The following is a 23,998-nucleotide window of genomic DNA, read 5'->3' on the forward strand; positions in this document are numbered from 1 at the left end:
AAACTTTTGTCCTCTTTTTTAATTTCATGTAATTTTAACCCTTGAAAACCATAATTTTTGGTGGAAACTAATTAATTATGAACTGCCTTTTATATTAGTATTTTGCAGATTAGCAAACATAAATACCAATAATAAGTTTTTAAAACATTTGCTTTCTTATAGAGAACAATGTCTCCAGGTGGCACCAAACATATTTATTAATAGTCCTAAATACTCTCTGCAAAGGGAAGCCAGTGTTCAGTAATTAATGTTTTAGTACCTTATAATTTCATTTGTATTTAATTTACTTATAAGGATTTTATCATACCAAGTAATTTTTTTATTGACAAATTTGTAGCAGATATAACAAGATCTCATCTGACTTTTATTAAACCTAGGTACAACAGAAGTATTATGCCTAACATTGATGACTCTAAAAACATGTCTGTATTAATCAAATTGGCAAACTTTAATACCAGGTATTAATTTTACACTGAATATTTCCCAGTTCATGTAAACCTGAAATTCATTTTGGCCAGTTTTCCTTTCATATTTTAGAGAATTTATATCATAACTTAATTTTCTTTAGTCCAATTAAATAGAGCTGTTTTAAAAATTCAATTTTGATAATATTTTTAAAGATAGAGGCATCTCATATGTATAAATATGCAAACAGACATACACATATCCAGTTAGACAGAGACCTCATAGTTTTTCTGCTTGAGTTTTTGAAAAGCCTTTAACAGTTTTTTTTTTTTTTTGGTTTGAAGTTCTACTAATTAGCCCAAGTGCAAAGTCTCAGGCACACTAGACTGTTTGTACATAAGAAGAACCAGTTTTGAAATTTTTAAAGTTTCCCTAAACCAATTTTTTTGGAGTCTACAGAATATTGCAGCCACACAGTGTTATAATACCATCCTTTTTGTTTGTTTGTTTTTAGTCACAGGCTTATAACTAACATCCTTCTAGTCAGACAGAATTCCGTGGTAGAACAGAAACAGAATTTCCCATTTTTCAGGACAGAATGACAATTACAAATCATAAGACGGACACAAAGTACAAAATACATACATGTATGTCCATCACAGACTGACTAGTACAAACCCTAAGTTCTCAGAGAGCCATAAAGGCTTTCGCTCTTCCCCAACCCCAGAAGCACTGGCCTCATCTCTGTGTCTGGGCCTGAAACAGAGCAGGACCCTGTGAGCCGTCCCTGGTACAAATTCTTTCTGTCCCCCATTTTTTGAAGCCTTTTTGTTCACACAGGCTTCATCCAGTCTGCTTGACGTTCCCTAAGTTCCAATAGTTCCAGTAGTTGCTCATCAGGGAAGGGAGGGAATGTAGAAGCAAAGGAGGAGCAATCAAGTGGCGCTGGGAAAACTGGATAGCAGCATGTAAATCAATGAAGTTAGAACACTTCCTCACTCCATACACAAAAATAAACTCAAAATGGCTTAAAGACTTTACAAGACACAATAAATTTCCTAGAAGAAAGCATAGGCAAAACATTCTCTGACATAAATCTTAGCAACGTTCTCCTAGAGCAGCCTACCCAGGCAATGAAAATAAGAGCAAAAAAATGACAAATGGACCTAATTAAACTCATAAACTTTTGCACAGCAAAGGAAACCATAAGCAAAACAACAACCTACAGAATAGGAAAAAATATTTGCAAATGATGCAATTGACAAAGGCTTAATTTCCAGAATATATAAACAGCTCATACAACTTAATAATAACAACAGCAAATAATCCAAAAATGGGCAGAAGACCTAAACAAGCATTTCTCCAATGAAGACATATGAATGGCCAATAGACATATGAAAAAATGCTCGATATCACTAATTATCAGAGAAATACAAATTAAAACTACAATGAGGTATCACCTCACACCAGTCAGAATGGCCATCATTCAAAAGTCCAAGAACAATAAATGCTGGAGAGGGTGTGGAGAAAAGGGAACCCTCCTACACTGTTGGTGGGAATATAGGTTGATGCAGCCTTTATAGAAAACAGTATAGAGATTTCTTAAAAAACTAAAAATAGACTTACTATATGATCCAGGAAAGCCACTTCTGGGTATATATCCAGAGGAAATTCTAAGTTGAAAAGACACATGCACCCCAATGTTCAAATACTATATACAATAGCCAAGACATGGAAGCAACCTAAACGTCCATCAACAGATGACTGGATAAAAAGTTGTGGTGTATGTATACAATGTGGTGTATGTATACAATACCACTCTGCCATAAAAAATAATAAAACAATGTCATTTGCAGCAACATAGATGGACCTAGATATCATTATTCTAAGTGAAGTAAGCCAGAAACAGAAAGAAAAATACTATATGATATCACTCATATGTGCTATCTGAAAAAAAAAAGAGACACACTATGAACTCATATACAAAACAGAAACAGACTTGCAGACTTAGTAAACAATCTTATGGTTACTGGGTAAAGGGGGTGGGAGGGGATAAATTTGGGAGTTTGAAATTTATAAATGTTAGCCACTACATATAAAAATAGATTTTAAACAAAGTTTCTTTTGTATAGCACAGGGAACTATGTTCAATATCTTGTAATAATCTTTAATGGAAAAAAATATGAAAATGAATATATATATATGTATATGCATGACTGGGATATTGTGCTGTATAATAGAGATAGACACATAATTGTACTTCAATAAAAAAAAAATGATAGTGCAGTCTTGGGACAGGGTCCTGGTTCCTCATCAAGGAATATACATCACAATACCTTTGAGCTCTTCTGTAGGAACTGAGGGTCCCATCCACATGGAGGGTAGTAACTCAGGCTGAGTACAGGTCATGGCCCTGTTACCTCACCACCAGCCAATCAGAAGAAAGTCTGCACACAGTAGAAGATAATGAAGACTCTGACCCTCTCCCCAAATAATTTTTCCTTTAAAAACCTTCATGGTCAAGCAGAATCTTAGGAGTTGGTTTTTGAACATGAATTCTGCCATCTTCCCAGGCTGCCAGCCTTCTGAATAATGCAACCTTTCCTTTTCCAACCAACACTAGTCTCTTGAGTATTGGTTTTTGAGCAGTGAGCAGCTGAACTTGAGTTTGGTAACAAGCCCAAGAATCTGCTGAGGAAGATTGCTATGTTCTCCTGCTACACCTGGGCCAGAGTCTGCACTGCAACCCCAGCAACTCTGCCAAGGCCATCTTTGATGCCATCTCCAAGATCTACAGTTATCGCACCTCACCACCTCTGGAAAGAGACTGTGTCCACAAAGTCCAGTGACCTTAGAGATGTGAACGAAAAATACTGCAAACCATATCAGTAAACAAAGAATGCCAAAGCCATCAAGTCATCAGCCGCTGCACCACCCCCCAGTGAAGACAAGCCTGCAGCCCAGCCTCTGAAGCCACTCACAACGTGCACTCTGAGGGGACTCAGAATAAGAAAGGACAAGATACTGGCCCTAGATAGCTAGATGCTTGTCAAAGGAATGAATTCAATGAGCCCAAATGTTTGCCTCCTCCCGTACATAGAAAAGCACTAAATTCTTTAACTTGAGATGCCTGTTTTTCTTTAGATAACAAGTAATCTTTCATTGTTCCAACTACCTGGTCTTTGTTGTAAAGCTCCTATATATCCTAGCTCCTGCCCTACCTCTAGGGCGCAGTCCCTCAGAGCGATCTGAGAGGCTGTTCTCCTGCCAAATAAAACATAACTCTCAACTTTTAGGCTGTGCATTTATTTCAGTTGATAGTGCAAAGCCTGCAGCAGAGTCCTGCTGATGAGAACCCAGGCTCCAGCTGTGGCCACCACAGAGGGTTTTTAAACAACAAAAATTAAGTGAATTAATTAAACCTGATTTTTTAAAAAATCACCTGAGAGACAGGTTAGCTATACGGATCCTGGACCTCATCATCAGATCTTCCAGTTCAACAAGTGCTGCTGCTGTGATGGTTCTCGGAGCACACACACTGAGGCACGCTGAAGGACTGCTTGATTATTATCTGCATTTTTTTTTCGGAGGCTCAGCGGGACTATGCAGAGTAGTCTCATTGCTCCATATTAGCAGGTTACTTGATCAGCTAATTATCATCTTGAAAAAACAACTTTGGCCCCATTAAGCAAGTAAATACCCTAATTAGCACAGACTCCTGGTGGGTGAGGTAGCTTAAGAAGGCTGGGCCAGCAAGTGCAGAATTCTAGCAACTCTGCTTGGAGCCCCATGCTTCCCCTGCCAACTAATAATATTCACCTGCTTCTGTTTGGAATTAATTTTTTTAAACTTCTTTATATCATACATTCAGTTAGTTGTTCTTGTATTCTAACACAAATGTCTCTTTTTCACTTGTACAATTTCAGGCCCTTGATAACTGTCCTCAACTACCAGAATGGTCTTAATGTCCTGCTTTACCTCCTTAGACATTTACTCTGCAAACTCATGAAAGTTCAAAAACCTTCAGAGATTTCCTATCACCAAAAAAGCTCAGACTTCATTAAATTGAAATGTAGATTATTAAGCAGTACTTGATGACTTAAGGTAAAAGGAAATGGCAAGATACAAATTCAAATCAAGTTCTACTGGAGAACTGAAGTTTTTTGAGTACTGAATATATTTTAATTTTTTTTTTCCCAGAAAGTGGCCACTAGTTTTTGCAAGGAAAAAAACAATAATAATAATGACACACTTCTTTGGAAATTGTGTTTATATTACCATCTATGTGAAGTAAATCAAGATCCAATTTTACACAGTAAACGTCATGTTTAACTGTGGATTTGTGTTTTGGGTCCATTTTGAGGCTCCCATAGCTTACATCCGTTTCTCAAAGCAGTTCAGGACAATGAAAAGAAGTGCTTAGATAAGCAATTAACAACGCCGCAGGGAAAAGCAAGAGTTTAGCTTTTAGATCTTTCGATTGGTGAGACTCCAGAAAGGGGCGTGTTTCAACCCTCCCCGACACTCTGCCCGCCTGGCCACGGTGGGTCACAGCTCCGGGCTCTGGGCTCCGGAAGGGCCCCCGGGCCGCGTGTATCAGGACGGCTGCGCGACGGTTTTCGGGCGGGACTGCGCGGAGCAAGGTCCCGGGAACAGTCCGCTGGCTCAGAGCTTCGCCCTGCCCGCCTGCAGTCACCGAGGAGGCGCGTCCGTCGCCCCTGCCGCTCCTTGCTGTCCCAGCCATGGCCACACGCCTCCTCCGCGGGGCCCTGCGCTTGTGGGGCGGTCGCTGTGCGCCGCGCTGGCCGCGGGTCGCGAGGTGAGTGCCGGCCCGGCTCCAGCTGCGCGGGCCCGGAGGCTGCCGGGCCGCCGGCCACACACCCTTGCTGGGGGCCTGGAACCCGGCGGCGCGCGCGCAAGGGGCTGGCGGCGGCCTGAGCCTTCAGGGCGAGGGAGGGTGGGAGAAGGGGCTGGGCCTCGCCCCGCCGCTCCCAGAACCTGGGTCTGACCCACTGCGGCGGGAGCGGGGCACCAGTCCATCAGCCTCCACGCGGGGACAGCCTAAAGCGAGGGTGGTCGCCAAATGCTCCCTCGGATGCGGATCCGGCCCGTCTTGATCCACCGCCTACAGTAGGCACGGCGAGCCTGCATTTTGAAGAGTTCCTGCCAGGCGAGTGTAGTGGGGGTCCCTCCCTGGACGCTGTTGCCTGAGTTGAAGCCACGAGCTTTGGTTCAGTTGAAACTGTGGCAGAAGGCACCGCCCCACAGTGGACTTGGGAACGGGACCCCACCGCCTGGACAATCTAGAGAAAAGCACGGGGCACCTGCAGCGACGCCTACCTGGAGAAGTGTCCAGGGGAAGACAGCCGGGGACAGGAGAGACCTGTAACTTCCCCATCAGACAAGGGAATCAGCTTGAGATTTAGAAAATTCTTTAACTAAATGCAGAGTTTCTAAGTGGCTCGGTGGCTTTTAAGGAAGTGTTTATGAGATCAAAAGCTTCATGTACCGTCTGACACATAAAATCCAGTTATTGGATAAACAAAGTGGAAGGACCGAGGATTTCCTATTTAATATGAGTGACAGGACGGATGAATTAGCACACTGCAACATTATGATAGCTGTAAGATGCTATGGGAGCCGGGAAACAATTTTCCTGCTCCTCTGAGGAGAGCTGGGAAGGCTTCACCAAGGAGTGACTTGACTTTGGATACACGTAACTTTTCTAAGATCTTCCCTGGAACTTCATAGACAGGGATGCTCAAGAAAAAATTTTTTTTTTAAATTCAGGATTTCTTTGTTCTCTTAAAATTAGAGGTTTCACAAAAATTGTTTAAGTGGTTTGTAAGTGTGGACATTGATATCAATAGATGTCTACAAAACTGGAAAATTTGTACAAGTATTTAGTTCATGTAAAAGTAACCCATTACATGTTAACATAAATAACATTTTTGTGAAAAATAACTTTGAGCAAAAAACCACTGAGAATAATGACATTGTTTCACATTTTTGCACATTCCTTAAAGTCTGGTTTTATAAAAGACAGCCTGATTCTCTTATCTACTGCATTAAGTCTTTTGTGATAAGTTATTTGATTAAGGTATAGGAAGAATATTGGTGACAGGAGGATGTGAGGGACCCTATGAATAGGTCAGGAACTATAATTTTGTTTTAACAGGCTCCTTAAACTTTAATGTGCAAATGAATCACTTACAAATGTTATCAAAATACAGTTGACCCTTGAACTAGACGGGTGGCTACATGAATCGCTCGGGTCCACTTACACAGGCATTTTTTTCAATAAATACTGCAATTACACAGTCCACGTTTGGTTGACTGAAGATGCAGAACTTTGCTCTGGAGGAACAGGTTCATGCAGGGCCAACGATAAATTATAAGCGGATTTTCACCTGCATGGAGGGTGGGTACCCCAACCCCCATGTTGTTCAAGGGTCTACTGTACAGATTGATTTAGTAGGTCTGGGATGCAGCCTGAGATTGTGTATTTATAACCAGCTCCCAAGTGTTGCCTGAAGGTGCTGGTGGAGACCAGCTCCTTTTTATAATGTAATTGAGGCTTTTAAAATAATGGTAATAATAATCAGAGCCCAGCCTGTTAGATTAGTAGCAGTTTAAGGTTTTAGGAAAACAATGGCCAATTTACTCAGTATAGATTTCCTGGTTTTTATAGGGGAAAAAAAGGGCCAATTTATTTAATACAGTTTCCTTGATCTTTAAAAAATAAATGTTCCAGCAAACTTTCTGCCAAGGGTTTTTATTTTCTTCTCTCTGCATATTCTCTCGAACATTTTTAACTGACCTGAAAGTCTCTGTTCTTTCTAGCACTTTTTTCACTTTCCTGTGTCTTGGTGTTTTACTTAGAAATGTTCCAGAGATTTCCTTAATGTAACATGGGATACAGGATTTTAAAATCCAGACAGACTTGAATGTAAGTTCTGCTCTGTTAGTTACCAATTATGCTGACAGATGATTCAGTGTCTTATAGCCTGTTTTATAGTCTCAGCACACTTTTCCCCCTGAGGAAAAATCCCAAGTATGTATGGATGTGTGCATTTTAAAGAAATTGGAGCCAATCATTTCAGTTATAGGATAAAGTAAATTTTTGTCCGTCTGCTTGCTGTAACATTACAGTGGGCTGCAAGGCCCTCACGTCCTGGTCTGTTACCTCTGACCTCATCTACTGCTCTTCTCGCTCAGTCCACGCTTATCCACACTTGGCTTCCTTGCTTTCTGTGACACATCAAACACCATCCCACATTACAGCCTTTGCTGTAATTGTTCTCTTGTCCTAAAAATCTTTTACTCCAGAAACCTCCTTGGCTGACTTGATCACCTTTAAGCATTTACTCGTCTCATTTTTCTAATTTAACCTGCGCTGTCTTTCACAATGCAGCCTCTGTCCCTGTCTCGTCTCCAACACACTCTGAACCCTGCTCTATGTTTCTTTTCCATGGTACTTGTCACCTTCTAACATAGTGTATATATGCTGCTTTACTGTAGTTAGTATTTATAATAATTCAGTCTCTCTTAATAGGTAAGCATGAAGACAGGCATCTTTGTTTCACTCGCTGCTGTATCCCAATTTACCTGAATGGTTCCTGGTGCATATTAGGCACTCAGAAAGTATTTGTGGGCTAAATGAATAAATAAGCTATTAAAAAATGATGATTCAGATGACAGAGTAGCCAACCAGAAAAATGTCTATGAAAGCAGATGGCAGACCAAGTATAAAAATTGTAATGTTAAATGTTCACAACTTAAGGTTCTGAAGGTTACCACTTAAAAAGCATCTCAGATTGTATTAACAAATAAAACTCAAAAGTTGCCTAGGAAACATAAGCCTAAAGCAAAATGACACAGAATACATAGTAAGTGTATTAATTAGTTTAGACTGCCAAAACCAAATGCCTTATAGACTGAGTGGTTTTGTTAGGCAGTTAGATAGAAATGAGCACCGGGCAGGGGAGAGGAAGAGGAAAGGAGCAACCCAGAAAATAACAGCACACCTGGGCTCAGGATAAGGGGCTCCAAAAACGTTTACTTTCTCTAAATGAGGGCCAGCAAAGAAGCCGGCCAGAAGGACCCGGCTTAACTTGACTAATGCTCATTATAATGAGTTAACACTGCATTTTGAGCTCCCTCCCATAGGTTTTTCTGTGTGCACCATGGGTAAAAACATGCGTAAAAATGATGGGCTTGCCTGAGCACAAGGAACATGAGCCATCAGTCAGCCTGAGCACTCAAAGAACCTTAGCTGTGAATCAATCCATCAATCACAACAACACCCTCTAACTCGGGATGGAAAAACAACAGGAAAAACAGGGGTGTTGCCATCTTTCCTCTCTTGGATTGGCCCACTTCCCATGCTTGGGATGTACTGTATTTTACTACCTTTTTACTTTGTTGATAAAACCTTGTTTGTATCACGCTGTCTCTCATTAAAAATTCATGGGTTTTGGGTGACTAAGAACCAAGGTAACTCTTATTTTCCTCCTCCCGGTTGTTAGGCTAGATTGAGAAGACTGAGGCTGAGGGAAGGTGGGGAGAAAGACCAAAGGAGGCAGTGAAGCCAAAAAGAAACTTTATTGGGAGTTAGCGCTCCCGGGCGAGGTTCCGCGACTCGGAGGATCGGAATCGGGGGAGTGCGGGGGTTTTTAAGTGCGATAGGTTCCGGGTGGCAGCCCACAAGGGTGGGGTCGGTCAAATGAGGCAAAAAGTTGCTGTGGCTTTCTGTGATTGGCCAGGTGTTGGCGCCGGCGGGCTTCCCGAAGCGGGTGGTCCTTCGAGTGTGTGGCTATCTGATTGGCCAGAGGTTGGCGGAACCGGCTGTTCGCGTCCCTGCCCCCACAGGCCTATCACCGGTAACAACAGAAATCTGTTTCTTGTAATTCTAGAGGCTGGAAAGTCCAAGATCAAGGTGCTGGCCAATTACAGTTGCTGGTGAGAGCTCTTTTCCTGGCTTGTAGATGGCCACCTTCTCCCTGGGTCCTCACATGGCCTTTCCTTGTGTGCACACGGGGAGAGAGAGCTGTATCTCTCAAGTTTGCCAAGCCTCTTGGTTTAGAACTCCACCCTTATGACCTCATTTAACTGTAATTACCTCCTCAAAGCCATATCTCCAAATACCATCACATTGGGAGTTTGAGCTTCAGCATATGAATGAGGGGTGGTGTGTGTGTGCACAATTCAGTCCCTAGTATTAAGCTAAGATACATAAGCTAGAGCAAAATAATCCATTTCGGGGGGAAACAAGGATTGAAACAACCTAATTGCCAGTAAACCAAACTGGGTCTTTTCTGGACTAAGAAGGAGAGGAAGAGACAGGGAAGTAAAGGGAAGAGAAAAGAAGGGGAGGGAAGGGAAGGGAAGGATCAGGGTCCAATTAAGGAAGAGAAAACCCCAAAACAGAGCTTCATGCAAAACAGAAAAACATCCTTCGGCAATATTCGAATATATGATAAAAAGTTTTTTAGATATGTGCTTAAATATGTTCAAAGTGGTTCATAGATTTTTCAAAATCTTTTCAGGAGTATCCTAGGGGGGATAAATCTGAAGACCACAGAACAAAAAACTACAGAACACTCTTTTTAAGCTTTAATGTGGCAGGCTGGGAGAGGAAAGGTGATTATCTGAAGATCTTGACTAATTCTAGACTAATCTTTACAGAAATTGGTGGGCATTACGATTTTGATTTACACCCAGATGGTAATGTGGCAATAAAATCAACACGGTTTGCATCTTAAGCACCTGCCATTTGAAATTGTATGATTCTGAATAAAATATTAATGGGGGGTTACATTATTTTAAACATTGTACATGACCTGAAAGCTTACCAGTATTTTTCTTTTGTAGTGTTTGAACTTTACATTATTTAATTGGTATCATCTGACATTACTGTTTTACCTCAGCCCAAACGTGTGGTTAGTTCCAGGCATGGTGTGTGCTTTAGAGATTTGGAAGTAAAGAGTGAGGTAGTAAAGGTAAACTATTTCTTGATCTCATCTAGGTGAGGTAGATCCTAAAGTGGTGATCCTCAAATTTGAACAGATTTGTCAAATATCAGACTCTTTCTACCTGCCTCTAAAGTGTCTCTGAGGAAAAAAAAACAGATTTTTTCCATGTCATTCAATAGAATTAATTTTCCACATTGTTCGGTGACATTAATTTGGGTATGAAGAATAACAATTTACTTAATTTTCTTACTGTATGTATATTTTTAAGATGTTCTCATTCCGGAGGGGAGGACCGCCTAGAAACTCCTTCTGCTAAAAAATTAACCGATGTAGGAATTAGAAGAATCTTCTCTTCAGAGCATGACATTTTCCGGGAAAGTGTAAGGAAGTTTTTTCAAGAAGAAGTGATCCCTCATCACACAGAGTAAGTGGCACATTTTCCTTTAAAGTAATGTACATTAGAAGTACAATAAGGACCATTTCCTAGAATGCTGTGTGTTGTTTTATAGAAAAAACGCCATGTTCAGTGCTTTATTAACATTTTTACCACTCTTCAGTAGAATAGTGTAAGATTACGAGATTCTTAAACTAGTTCAAAGATTTTTGAGTTTTAAAGCATACAGTGAAAAATACGTTGACCTAAAACAAACAGACTGCCAGTTATTTCTCTAGTAAAAGAAATGGGTTTATTCAGTATCAGCAGAGAATTGCAATTGGGGGTCTGCAACCATGGCAAGACACATGCAGGTTCCTTTCGCAGCAAGAAAAGGAGAATGCTTTTATAGAGGGGAGAAGGAAGTTGGGGAGGGCTAGAGTAAACGAAGAGTCCAGGGCTTTTCAGTGGCTGAGTCCTTGCTGGAAAAGTACCTGCTGGGCTCCGCTATTGTCGCAGGGTGTGAGAGCTCCCCTCTGGTACTCCGGGGAGTTTATTTTATTGAACTTTATTAATTTTTTACAAATAGGAAAATTTGAAACTTTGCAATGTAATCTAAGAATAGGTTCTTTGAAAACTCAGGTTAAGTGGCAACAAAATATTTGTCAATTCCATATTCTTTCTTTTTCTGCTTCATGAATGAGTTAAAATACATAAAAGCTTAAAAGACCAGCATAGTGCAAATCTTGGCAGGCAATTGGCTACCTCAAAGCATTTTCATTACTGAATGAGCCATTTATTGATTAAATGATTAATTACTGATTACCTACTTTATTTACCAAAAAGCTGTTATTTCTGTTAAAATAAGATTTTGCTATGTTTTCAAATTTCACTCAAACCAGTATTTTACTACAATTAGAATTTTCTTTAAATGTTTAAAGAGCTTCCATTAAGTTTTTATCATCACTTTCTCAGTAAGAATGAAATTATCTGAAGTCTTATGCCATGGCTGGTCTTTGGTAAAAAACAACTAGCTTCTTAAAGATAAAAGAAGCATAGTATACTTCACTCTAGGAGAATCTTTTTTGTTTATTACTTTATGATTTTAAATTTTGTTTCAGAAAAATTGTTGGTGAGGACTTGAAGTAAAAATGATAGAAGTTGACAAATTTTGGATTGATAATAGAAATATTTCCAAAGCTACTTTAAGCAGTAACTACATCAAAACGCACATGATAACCAAATTGTTTCTATTAAAATTTCTTAAAATATCTGTGTTTACCTTTAATCAGTATCTTCAAATACCACTTATTTTACTAGCTGTATCTAATTACCACTTAAATTTTTTTTCAGATTACTTATTTTTAGCTGGTCATCTCTTTCCTCATACATTATCATTTTTGAAGAAGAAAAGCAAAGGTTGCACAATCTTACTCAAATATCTAATCTTTTTTAGAAGTTCCTTTGACAGAGCTCTGCTGTGAAATGCGTCTGCTCTTCTGTTGTTCCATTGTTTCTCTTCAACTGTGATAAGGTTACCTACTCTTTTCAGCTTTTACGTATGTTCCTTCCATAAGTTTAGCATTTTAAGGAACTATGCAGAGAGTAATTGCCTTTACAGGACAGGTTGGGCAAATTCTCATGACTGTCTGGCACAACTGAGCTTGCTCCCTAGAGTACCAGCTGAGGGAACCACATCCATGATACCAGTGGATATAATTTGCAGGTACAATAAATCATCAAGGCTGGGAGGACAGAGGGGAAGAAAGTGGCAAATATGAAGAGAACAAGAAGGAGAAGAAATGATAAAAGTGTCAAATGCAAGTAGAAGGGTCTGGCCAATGTCGGCAATTACCTTAAATTAAGGGCACATGCCTGCACAAAATCATTCATAAATTCATATTGTGGCCATTTAAATAATACAAAAAATGTTTTTCTGATTTTTTAAATGTCTGTCTTTTTAGATGGGAGAAAGCTGGAGAAGTGAGCAGGGAGCTTTGGGAAAAAGCTGGAAAACAAGGACTGCTGGGCATCAATATTGCAGAGCGTCATGGTGGCATTGGGGGGGACTTGTACTCGTCAGCTATTGTTTGGGAGGAGCAGTAAGTATGGAAATCTTTGAAGCAGAGCCTAGTTTTGTCAACTCACTTTTCTGAAATGATGACTTTAAAATGCTTTCTAATCTTGTAAGACTGAAAATCCCCTTTCAAGTTGTTAAAATTTGTGCTTCATTTCTAATTGACCATGTGGTTATTTTCCCTCTTTTAAAAAGATACTTGAAAGAGAGTGGAAGAGTGGAAAGATTATTTCCGTCAAATATGCTAACATCACATATAGATTTCAGTTGATAAGTGGGCAAAAGATTTTAACCAACAGTTTATCAAAAAAGAAATGCAAATAGGTTTTTTAGGTGAAAAATGTCTATTTTTACCACCAAGCAGATGCAAAGTTTATCCTTATTAGTCAATTATTCTGAGTACCTATGAAAGTTAGTGAAAATGAAAAGTCATAATACCCAGTGCTGACAAGGTTGTGGTGAAAGTGACCACATATAGTTTTGGTGGCATTATAAATTATAACAATGCTTGCATTGGGGATTAAAAACATAGAGGTATAAAAAACAAAAATATTTCTGCTTTTTGATCTAGGATGCCATTTTAGGAAATTTATCTTAAAGAAATAATTTAATAGAAAAAAATAGCAGCTATGTACAAACATCATTGCCATGTTAGATCATAATCCCCCAAATTTGGAAGCAATCTAAATGTCTGGCAGTGGAAGAATGAATAAGTAAATTATAGTAGATAAGCAGTCTGTAATATTTTGCAGCTATTTAAGATTATTACTGTGCCAAATTTTATAAGTACACAATTAACACTATGACTGCAACTATATCGGAGCATGTATTTCCTTTTGGCAAAGATTGTTTGCCAAAATGAAAGTAGTTACTGTGTTAGGGTGATACAGTTGTAGGTGATAACATTTTTTTAATGTTTTATGTTTCAGTTCATTAAATCCATGTTCACTGAGCTCTGTGAGAGCACTGTTACTATGTTAGAGCCAGAAATTAAAAGGTTATTTAACACAAAGAGTGAAAACCTTCAAGAACTTCGTAAGTTTGTAGGGAGACAAGCTGTTCCACACAATGTGAGAAGACCTTTTGTTTTTTTCTAATTGAGAATCAAAGAAACTAAAAAGTATGAAATATCTATTTTATGCTTTAAATTGTCTTTTTTTCTTTCTAAGGGCATATTCGAATTGCACAGGCCCAGGTTTTAGTCTTCATTCGGATATTGTCATGCCCTATATTGCGAACTATGGCTCAGAAGAACAGATTAAGCACTTTATCCCCCAGATGACTGCAGGGAAGTGTATTGGTGCCATAGCAATGACAGAGCCTGGAGCAGGAAGGTAAAGCGACATTTAGTTGGTTTGGAAATCTTGGAAGCAATGCCTTAACAGCAGATATTATCTGAGTACCTGAATTATGTAAAACTCTGAGCAATATGCTAAGAGGAATACAAACAGAAATACAGCATCACTCACAGCTTCAAGTAACTTCAGATTCCAGTAGAAAAATAAGGCCTTATCATAATGGTTAACAATACAGCAGATTGTATTAGAGGTTGAGTTTGAGATACTAACATAGTGTGATACAAATAAGATATTGAGATGTGAGTTGAATTTGGAGCATGATGATTTTTTTTTTTTTTTGGAGCATGATGAATTTTAGATGTGGTGTGATATTTTACATGGAAATGTGCAGCAGGCTATTGAAAATATGAATTTGGAAGTCTGGAGACCGGCTGGGGTGGCAACAGGTTTTAAAAGCCATGAAAACTGAAGCAATGGAAATGAATAAGGTCATGTATTTAGTCATTTGATAGTTACTTAGTAAGTGCCTTCCACATGCCAGGTATAAGGAGGGGAACAACACAGATGAGGTGTCTGTGCTCATTGAGGAGAATGACAAGAAACATATAAACAGATATATTTGCAATTATAAATTATGATAAGTACTATGAAGGAAACAAGGTGCTATGTTAGAGACTCATGGTGCATGTGTGGTTGATGGGGAAGGGAAAAAATGAATTTAGATGCTGGTGTTAGGAAAGACCTATATAAAGTGATTCTGTTTGAACTGAGACCTGACAAATGAGAAGTTTAAAAGAGGGAGTTAGAGCTGCCTTGTGGTGGGACCTGGTCCTCGTGGGGTTAAGTAAAAGGATGAAAAGGAGACCAGGGAGGAAGCCATGGGCATCACTGTTTCCTTTGGAACTGTCCAAAAGATGTAGTGACAGAGACAGGAAGACTGAATCTGAAGGAAATCTAGACAAGTCGTCTGTCATGAGCTCAAGGTGAAGTGAGTTTGAAAAGGTGACGGGATAGGAGTGAGGAGTTAGTCGTGCCAAGGCCACAGAGCTGTTGAGAATTGAGAAAAAGTCATGGCAGCCAATGGTGGATTTTTTTTTTCAGTGGTGGATTTTTTTTATTGTGATTTCAGGAGAGAGGAGAGGCAGAAGTTACTTTGGAAAGGGAGTAAGATGGGTAGTGAGAAAACAGAGGCAGAGAACACAGACTAAACTTTTTCAGAGTTGTGTCATGAAAGGAAGCGCAGTGAGGAAACAGCAGTTTGACAAGCTAGCATGGCCAGGGAAATGGCTTATGTTGATGAGAGGAGTGACTTACAGGCCAGTGGGAAACAGGCAGTATGGAGGGAGAGCTTAGAGATGTGGCAGAGCAGTGATCTAAAATCCAAGACTTGTTTCTGCAAGATCAGGCCCTAATATTTTAATTTTTCAACAGTGTATTTACTTTTAAATGTCTTAATATGTCATAGTGTCATTTGGCAATTTGCTTAAATTCTATTTATCTTTCCCAGTTATAAATCTATGATTAAAGGCTAACAGAGATACTTAATTTTGCCAAACTAAACAGGTTTTACTTCTTTTGCCTAAAAATGTGACCTAAAAGAAGTAGGAATTTAATCTCCTTCCTTTGCTTTTGAGATCATTCTCTAAGATAACTGGCTGACTGTCCAGTTTTGATTGCATCATATTAGTCCACGATCAGAGCGTTGTTGTTCCAAACCACTGCATTTCAGCTCTCAGCTGGAGGCTAAAGAATCAGTGGGAGACCTTGATTTATTGCCAACTCACACGTACAAACAAAGGCTTGCTTGTTTTGTGTTTTTAAAAATTCTCTGTGCTCATCTGTGGTTAGGTACATGTCATTAAGAAGGAAACTGAGAATGAGAATGGAATGGAGGCAGGTTTGGGGGGTAGGTTGGTGAGAGTAATGCAGGGAGAGCAGATCCGTCAGATACTTAGAGAGAGAAGCGGTGGGGGCATATGGGTAAGAGAGTGCAAGAATGGAGGAAAGTTGCAGCTGAAGAAGAGTATCAGAGTGTTGGTGAGAAGTAAAGAAAAAGCCTGTGGGAGGGAAAGAATCAAGAAGATGGAATGTGGTTCATTTTTACCTTCTTTCAGAGGTTTGCATTGATTTGGCCTTTGTTCTTGCATTGATTTGACCTTCACGGGAAAAGGCTGAGTTTGCTGGAAAAGATGCAGGCTTTCACTGGCCCTTTCCCCTGTCATGTACATAGGAGACTCCATTATGTATAGTTATATGTGTTTGTATGATACCTTAACATTTTATGTGCATGTTGATTTTCTTATTTGCTATCATAATAACCCATATGAAATATAGAAATATCGTGATCTCTACATAAGGGAAGGCAGAAAGTGAGAAACAAAGTATTTTAACCAAACGCGTAGTGCAAGTTGGTAACTGCATCGGACCCAGGGTGTTCTGTCATCAGCTATGTGATTGTAGGCAAAATCTCTGAGCCTGGGTGCCTATAGCAGTGAGGTCAAGAAAATGATAATTAATGGGGTTCTTGTGAGGGTGTGATTTCTTGCCAATACTAAGTGGTATATTTTAAAACCATTTTTTACTCTTTCATATTTACCATTCAAAAGTTGTTTTAAAAATCCACAAACTGAGCTGTATCATTACCTTCGTTACCTTTGATATGCCCCTGTATAGAAGAATTGTTTCAATAAACCGTGCGTAGATTTTAGCAGTTGGTACTTCATACTGGCATGTGATGAAAATTCTGTTGGAATACAACAGCCCGCAGCTCTAAAATGTTCCCTATGTGCATCCTTCCTTTTGCTGAAAAGTAGGCTGCAGACTGATTGACAGATTTTTGTCGTTTAACCTATCTTTCAAATAGGTGGCCTTGTTTCAAATGTTGATGTCCTGAAGACCACCCCAGGTTCAATGATCTGCTGGGGGGAATCACAGGATGCAGCATATGACCATACTCACAGCTATCATTTATTACAGTGAAAGGATACAAAGCAAAATCAGCAAGAGGGAAGTTCTCATGGATTTAAATCTATTGAAAACCAGGAGCAACTTCTAAGAGGCCTCTCCAGTGGATCACGTGGAACTTGCTTAATTCTTTCAGCAACAAGTTGTGACAATATATGAGAAACATTGTCCACCATGGTAGCTCATTAGAGAGACTCAGTGCCCAGTGTTTTACTGGAGGCTGGTCACTGAGGCACCCTCTGCCTCGCATGTACCAGAAGTTGAGATTTCCTGAAAGAAGGCAGGCATTCGGCGTTGACCATACTGTTGGCACCAACAGTTTAGGCCCAGTGTGTCTCCTGAAATCCAAACTCAGACATGCCAGCCAAGAGCCCACCTTGAGGTCAAGCCCAAGGCCTGCTATTTGCTCTTTTCTGCATATTTAGCATTTTAAAAATGTGATTCAACAAATGCTTAGTGAGTGCCTGTTATGTGCAAAGCAATATGCTAGGCGAGGGGCATGTAAACATGATCTTGATATACACTGTGTCCTCAGAAGGCTTGAGTCTGGTATGTGGGGTAGTGGGAAAGATAAGAATTTTTTATTAAAAATTCAAGGTAAGATTTTAAGAAAGTGTTTTTGTTTCTGATGGCTTCTGTAACAAATTACACAAACTTGGTGGCCCAAAACAACAGAAATTTATTCTCTCGAGGTTCTGAAAGCCAGAAGTCCAAAATTTGAATCAGTGGTTCCAAATCAGAGTATCAGCTGGGCCTCAGTCCCTCCAGAAGTTCTAGGGAGAATCCATTCCTTGGTTCTTCCATCTCCTCAGGCTACCGACATCCCTTCCCTTGTGGCCTCATCACTCCAGCCTCTGCGTCTGTGGGCACGTTGTAATGTGTCTCTTCTGTCTGTGTAATTTCCCTTTGCCTCTCTCTCACACGGACATTTGTGATTGTTTTTAGGGTCAATTCAGAAAATCCAAAATAATCTCCCCATCTCAAGGTTAATCACATCTGCAAGGCCCTTTTTCAGTATAAGGTACCACAGATTCCAGAGATTAGGACCTGCTCTATGTGAGGATCATTATTCAGTCTGATATGGAAAGTGATTTTAAAAAGTGCCATGGGATATATAATATAAAGTCCTTAGACAAAAAGAAGAATCAGAAAAATTTCACAGCAATAAATGATATGAACTATTTATATATGATGCTGTTCATTGTAGGATATCTATGAAAATTAGAAGTGGAAGCTACCTAAGTCTTCAAAAATAGGAGATTAAAAAAAACTTGATGAATCCAGTGCATTTGGTTTCAGGTCTCTTCCCTGTCCTATGGTCACCACTGAATTTGTCAATATCCTCCTTAATTGCTAGTTTTAGAAATCATACTTTATTGCTGTACAGTGTATAAAAGAAGGATATCAGATATCACCCCTTTGGATTCTCAGTGGCTGTCATCATGGCACAAGATCTGGAAAAGCATGGGGCATTAGTCACAAGTGGGCAGATCATGGGACCTATGGGAGCCCAGGAATGTGTTTAATTTGGTTAATCTGTTTAATTTAAAAATAAACCTTGAACCAACTGTAAAAACCAGGAAAGTGTACATAAACATTCATATTTCTGGCTTTTCTTGAAACTTGGGAACATCTGCCAATACTGTGTTCTTGTTTTTGGTTCTTATTCTTTTTAGCGGGGGCATAGCCCTTTAGATGGAATATGACTTAGTCTTGTAGATGCACCACCACTTCAGTTGTCTCCCTGAAACCAAGATCTATTGTCAGTTTCCATCTATTGCTGAATCTTACCTGCTGTCTTTCCTACTGTAAAGAAATCTCTTTCTCTTAAAAGTGTGAAAATGAAAGATAAATGAAGAAGGCTGCCATGTTTTCAAAAAGTGAGGTGGAATACTTGTTTGTGGAAATAAAGCATATTCTTGTGTGTTTAAAAATCCATACTATTGGATGACCATGGAGAATGTCATTCTAAGTGAAGTAAGCCAGAAAGAGAAAGAAAAATACCATATGATAGCATTCATATGTGGAATCTAAAAAAAAAAAAAGAAGACAAATAAACTTAAGTATATAACAGAAACAGACTCATAAACATGAAATACAAACTTGTGGTTACCAGAGGGGAGGGGTGTGGAAAGGGATAGATTGGGAGTTCGAGATTTGTAGATACTGACAGGTATATACAGAATAGATAAACAAGTTTATACTGTATGGCACAGGGAAATCTATTCAAGATCTTGTAGTACCTCACGGTGAAAAATATGAAAATGAATATATGTATATTCATGTATGACTGAAAAATTGTGCTGTATACCAGAATTTGACACAATATTGTAAACTAACTCAATAAAAAATGTAAAATCATATATACATATCATAGCAAAGCCTTATGATGAAATTCTATGCCACTAGTAAAAATTATCTTATAGAAAAACAATAGATATTATTAAGAAATCAGAATCATATGTATGGTTCCATTTTTATAAAAAAATACACATATGTGTGTATCTGTTTCCATAGAAAAATACTGGGAGGATATATTTTTAAAATGTTCATTACAGGAGGTAAAATTGTTCTTAAAATTGTTTTCCTCCTTTGTCTAGATTATTGTCTGTGTTTTTCATATTTAAGTTGTAGTGATTTGTTTATCTTATATTTAGAAAAATAACCTATTCTACTTTCAGAGCAGGCTTGTTAGAGGAAGTGTCATTTGAGACACAGTCTTTTAAATAGCTAAGCTTTTTGGGCAGAGATAAGGGAAGGAACCAAGGGGAATAGAGGCAGGAAGGTTCGTGGTGACAAGTAGTCTGAGGTATGTAGTAGGCCTTGAAGTGTCATCCGAGTCCAGTTTGGGGGTCTTGGATGCTAATTGGGCCTTGTTATGCTCTGTGGAATCTGGCTGGTTTATGTAATATCAATCAAATATTCACTTGCATAAATAGTCTAGAATACATTAGACACGATTTTTCAGTGGATTTGTGTGAACATTTCCAATATTAGTTGGATGTCAGTGTTTATAGTGGTGTAACCAGTTTGAATTATCACAATGTATACATACTTACATAACAACACTTGCATAGTTCGTTTTTTACCAATTAATACACTTTTTTTATCCTTTCTTTCAATTACAGTGATTTGCAGGGAATAAGAACAAATGCCAAAAAGGATGGAAGTGACTGGATTCTCAATGGAAGCAAGGTGTGTAAAGAGGGGCTTCCACAGCCCTCCTCCCCAGGGTCATACCATGGGTAACAGTGCCTGAAAGACTACTTACTTATCATTGATCTTGTCAGATCTAGGGACTCACAGGAATTGGGTTTACTTGAGTTGGCACAAGTTGACCTGTTTTGTCTTGGAGATAGTAAGAACAGTGCAACATTTATACTGTGTGAGATCTGCTCCTCTTCTGTGTTCTGTTTTGCATGCCTCCTCACTAATACAGAAAATGTTTTAGCTTCCAAACAGCCCTTGACTGTCATAATTAAGAAAGAAATCAAAGAAGCCTTCTCTTAGAAAGAGAATTAATTCCCTTATAACTTTATTAGAAAAGAGGATCAGTCATGGTGGAAATACTCACATTAGGTATTAGTAACATACAGGTGCTAAGTCCTGGATGCCGTGTGATTAAAAACAAATAACAAAAGCACTATTTCAGCAGTTCAACTGTGGCAGCTACACAAAAGGTCATTATTATCTTAGAAAGGTAGGAAGTTGGGAGACCTGAATTGTTTTTGAGCAAGGGAGTGGTGTAATGGAAAAACGCTGTAGAGGAAAATATTTCTACCATGATGTATAGAAATTTTTTGAGGAATGTACTTTTCTCATTTATTCAACAAACATCCTTGAAGGCCTCCTACAAGACAAATGCTATTCCAAGCACTGAGGGTAGATATGTGGATAAGAAATAGTCCCCACCCTCAAGGAGCTCCCAGTGCAGAGAGATGCTGAGAGTCGTTTATTATTATAACCATGGCACCGCTGTTGCCTTCATTTGCTGTCATGTAGACAACAGTAATATCATTGACTCATTTCCCATTATTTGTAAGTATCAGTGCCCTGGATTTTAGAGCTTAAATCTTCTTACAAAGGGGACAGTTGGCAGGTGATGAGAGTAACCAACACCATTTTATACCCATACTATTTCAAAGGGACAGAGACAAAATTAGGTCATTTGAATACAGTTTGATAAATGCTAAGGTGACGGTAAATTCAGGGTGCTATGGGAGCACTTAACCCAGCGGGAATTTGGGAAGACTGTTTGGAAGAGATGACGCCTGAACTTAGTCCAGGATGAGTAGGCTTCAGTGTAGCAGAGTTGGGAAAGGGCCTCCCAAGTAGAGGAAATAATATTTCTAAAGAGCCATAGGTAAGGACGACCTTAGAATATGGGGGAAGGACAGCAAGTAATTCAGTAGAACTAACTTAAAGAAAAGGAATGAGGGACAAGTGGGACAACAGGTAAGGCAGGACCGGTAAGCTGGTGCCAGTTTGTGATGAGTTTTATATGTCCTGCTGAAGTTTAGAGTTTATCCTGAAGCCTATGAGGGGCTATTCAGAGATTTTTCAAATGTGAACGCAGCGTGACCAGATTGCATTTTTAAAAGATCTTTCTGACATCGTGATGGATAATAGAGCTGCAGAGAGATCAGTTGTAGGAACTTACACAGGAAATGAGGAGGCCTGAAATAAGGTAATGGCAGTCTCAGTGAAAGGAGGTGAGTAGACTTAAAAGTATTGGAATAGATTAGAGAGAAGTAAATGTTGAATTGAATATGGAGCAGGATAACATGATTTATTGGCAGCATCCACTCACATAGGGAAAACGGACTTTTATGCAGAATTAGATAAGAGTAGGGGTGGGAAGGAATGTGTTCCTTGAGTCATCAGGTGGAATTATCCAGAAGCAGGCCGGTATACAGGTCTCAAAACTAGCAAGAAATCTGGCTTACATAAAGATTTGAAGTCATCAACATATAGATGGCAACTAAAGCCACAGAAGTGGTTGAGATGACCCAGGAAAGATACAGAATGAGAAGATAATTACTAATATTTGCTCTAGGTATGTTTATTTTCTGAATAAATATTATCTAATAAACTAATATCTCTTATTTAGTTTGTTTTATCTCTCCTTAATCAGTCTCTTCCTTATTTAGGCCATTTGGAAAGAAGTAGACCTTCCATCATGAAATCAAAAGTATCCCTTTTCAAAAACTGATGAAGCTGAACATACAAATACTTGACTAGTATAGTGCCATTTACAGCAGATTTCTTTTTCTTGTCTGACGCTTCTTTCTAAAATACAGTTTAGTATTTTTATAGGAACTTTTGTTTTAGTTGGAAAATAACATAATAATTTCTTCTTATTATTATTTACAATATTAATAGTGGGAAGAAAATGTATAGGGTTCATTCTTTGACCCACTGGATAACTTTCCCCCTACTCTTTAATAACCTCATGAATATCAACACTGTAGATATGAATATGATATATAGATATGTATGAATAATCAATACTGTAGATATCTGGAGAGAGTACACAGAGAGGTGTAAAGCATGTTTGGTTTGGTTTAGTCTTCTTGAATATACTGTCCCCCGATCCTGACTTATACGTGGACCTGAGTTATCGCGAAGCATCGCAGTTTACTTGGGCTTCTGCAGGTGTTCATCACAAATGGGTGGCTGAGTGACTTGGTGATCGTAGTGGCAGTCACAAATCGTGAAGCTCGCTCCCCTGCCCATGGCATTAGCCTCTTTCTGGTGGAAAATGGAATGAAAGGATTTATCAAGGGACAAAAGCTCCAAAAAATGGGACTCAAAGCCCAGGTAAGTCATAATATAAATTTGTATTCATAACATAAATCACTTATAAATATAATTCATATTATTATAAATGAGTTTACTCAATTACGCTTTATATATCGAACTACGTATAGCACAATCATACCGTCCTATGCTGGATTCTTAAAATATACGTTTCAGAAATGATAATGGAGATTTATTCCACCGTTGTGTAGCTATGGTCAGCAGTGACAGTGAATCAGGGTATTGTGAAAATCTGCTTTAGAAATGGCAACATTAACTGCATGATAATAGACCCTCTATTTCTGAGATTCACTAAAGAAAATTATGAAATAAGAACAGAAAACATTTTTATACTATGTGATCATTGTCTGGTAATTTTTTTCATTACCAAAAAGAAAAACATGTTTTACTTGATATGCATTAGAAATCTGTGGTCCTTGGGAAGAACAATATAGCTTACTGGTATAGCACATGCTAGTATTCATGAGGTCCTAGGTTCAATCCCCAGTACCTCCAATAAAAAAATAAATGAATAAATAAAATGAATGTGTTTGAAAAAAAGAAAGAAATTCTTAGTCCTTAATACCTATAGAGCTGGACAGTATTAGAGCTAGAATGACAGGGTATTGCAGTGGGAAAACCACTTTTGGGATCTGATGGACCTAGGTTTGAATCCTTGGTTTACCATTTACTAGTTTTCATTAACCACTCCCAACTAGGCTTCCAGTTGGTTTGGTTTTGTTTTTGTTTTTTCTTTTTTTTTTTTAACATTTTTTATTGATTTATAATCATTTTACAATGTTGTGTCAAATTCCAGTGTTCAGCACAATTTTTCAGTCATTCATGGACATATATACACTCATTGTCACATTTTTTTCTCTGTGAGTTATCATAACATTTTGTGTATATTTCCCTGTGCTATACAGTGTAATCTTGTTTATCTATTCTACAATTTTAAAATCCCAGTCTATCCCTTCCCACCCTCCACCCCCCTGGTAACCACAAGTCTGTATTCTCTGTCTGTGAATCTATTTCTGTCCTGTATTTATGCTTTGTTTTTGTTTGTTTGTTTGTTTTTGTTTTTTCAATGAAAATAATAATCACCTCA

The 23,998-nt window shown here is 38.7% G+C and overlaps 1 protein-coding gene across 2 annotated transcripts in view; it reads left to right on the plus strand.

Annotated features, from left to right (window-relative positions):
• Positions 1 to 4,911: 4,911 nt before the first annotated feature.
• Positions 4,912 to 23,998, plus strand: part of ACADL (acyl-CoA dehydrogenase long chain) — a 45,255-nt gene continuing 26,168 nt past the window's right edge. Inside the window, exons 1-6 of one of the 2 annotated variants that reach the window (XM_072961342.1) lie at positions 4,912 to 5,224; positions 10,648 to 10,803; positions 12,717 to 12,854; positions 13,999 to 14,163; positions 20,220 to 20,286; positions 22,747 to 22,911. In XM_072961342.1, coding sequence (XP_072817443.1) covers positions 5,148 to 5,224; positions 10,648 to 10,803; positions 12,717 to 12,854; positions 13,999 to 14,163; positions 20,220 to 20,286; positions 22,747 to 22,911 — 768 coding nt within the window. In that variant the 5' untranslated portion in view covers positions 4,912 to 5,147. The remainder of the gene's footprint in view (positions 5,225 to 10,647; positions 10,804 to 12,716; positions 12,855 to 13,998; positions 14,164 to 20,219; positions 20,287 to 22,746; positions 22,912 to 23,998) is intronic. The other variant, XM_072961341.1, reaches the window with a different exon arrangement.

This window comes from Vicugna pacos, chromosome 5 (assembly GCF_048564905.1).
Source record: "Vicugna pacos chromosome 5, VicPac4, whole genome shotgun sequence".
NCBI classification, from domain to species: domain Eukaryota; kingdom Metazoa; phylum Chordata; class Mammalia; order Artiodactyla; family Camelidae; genus Vicugna; species Vicugna pacos.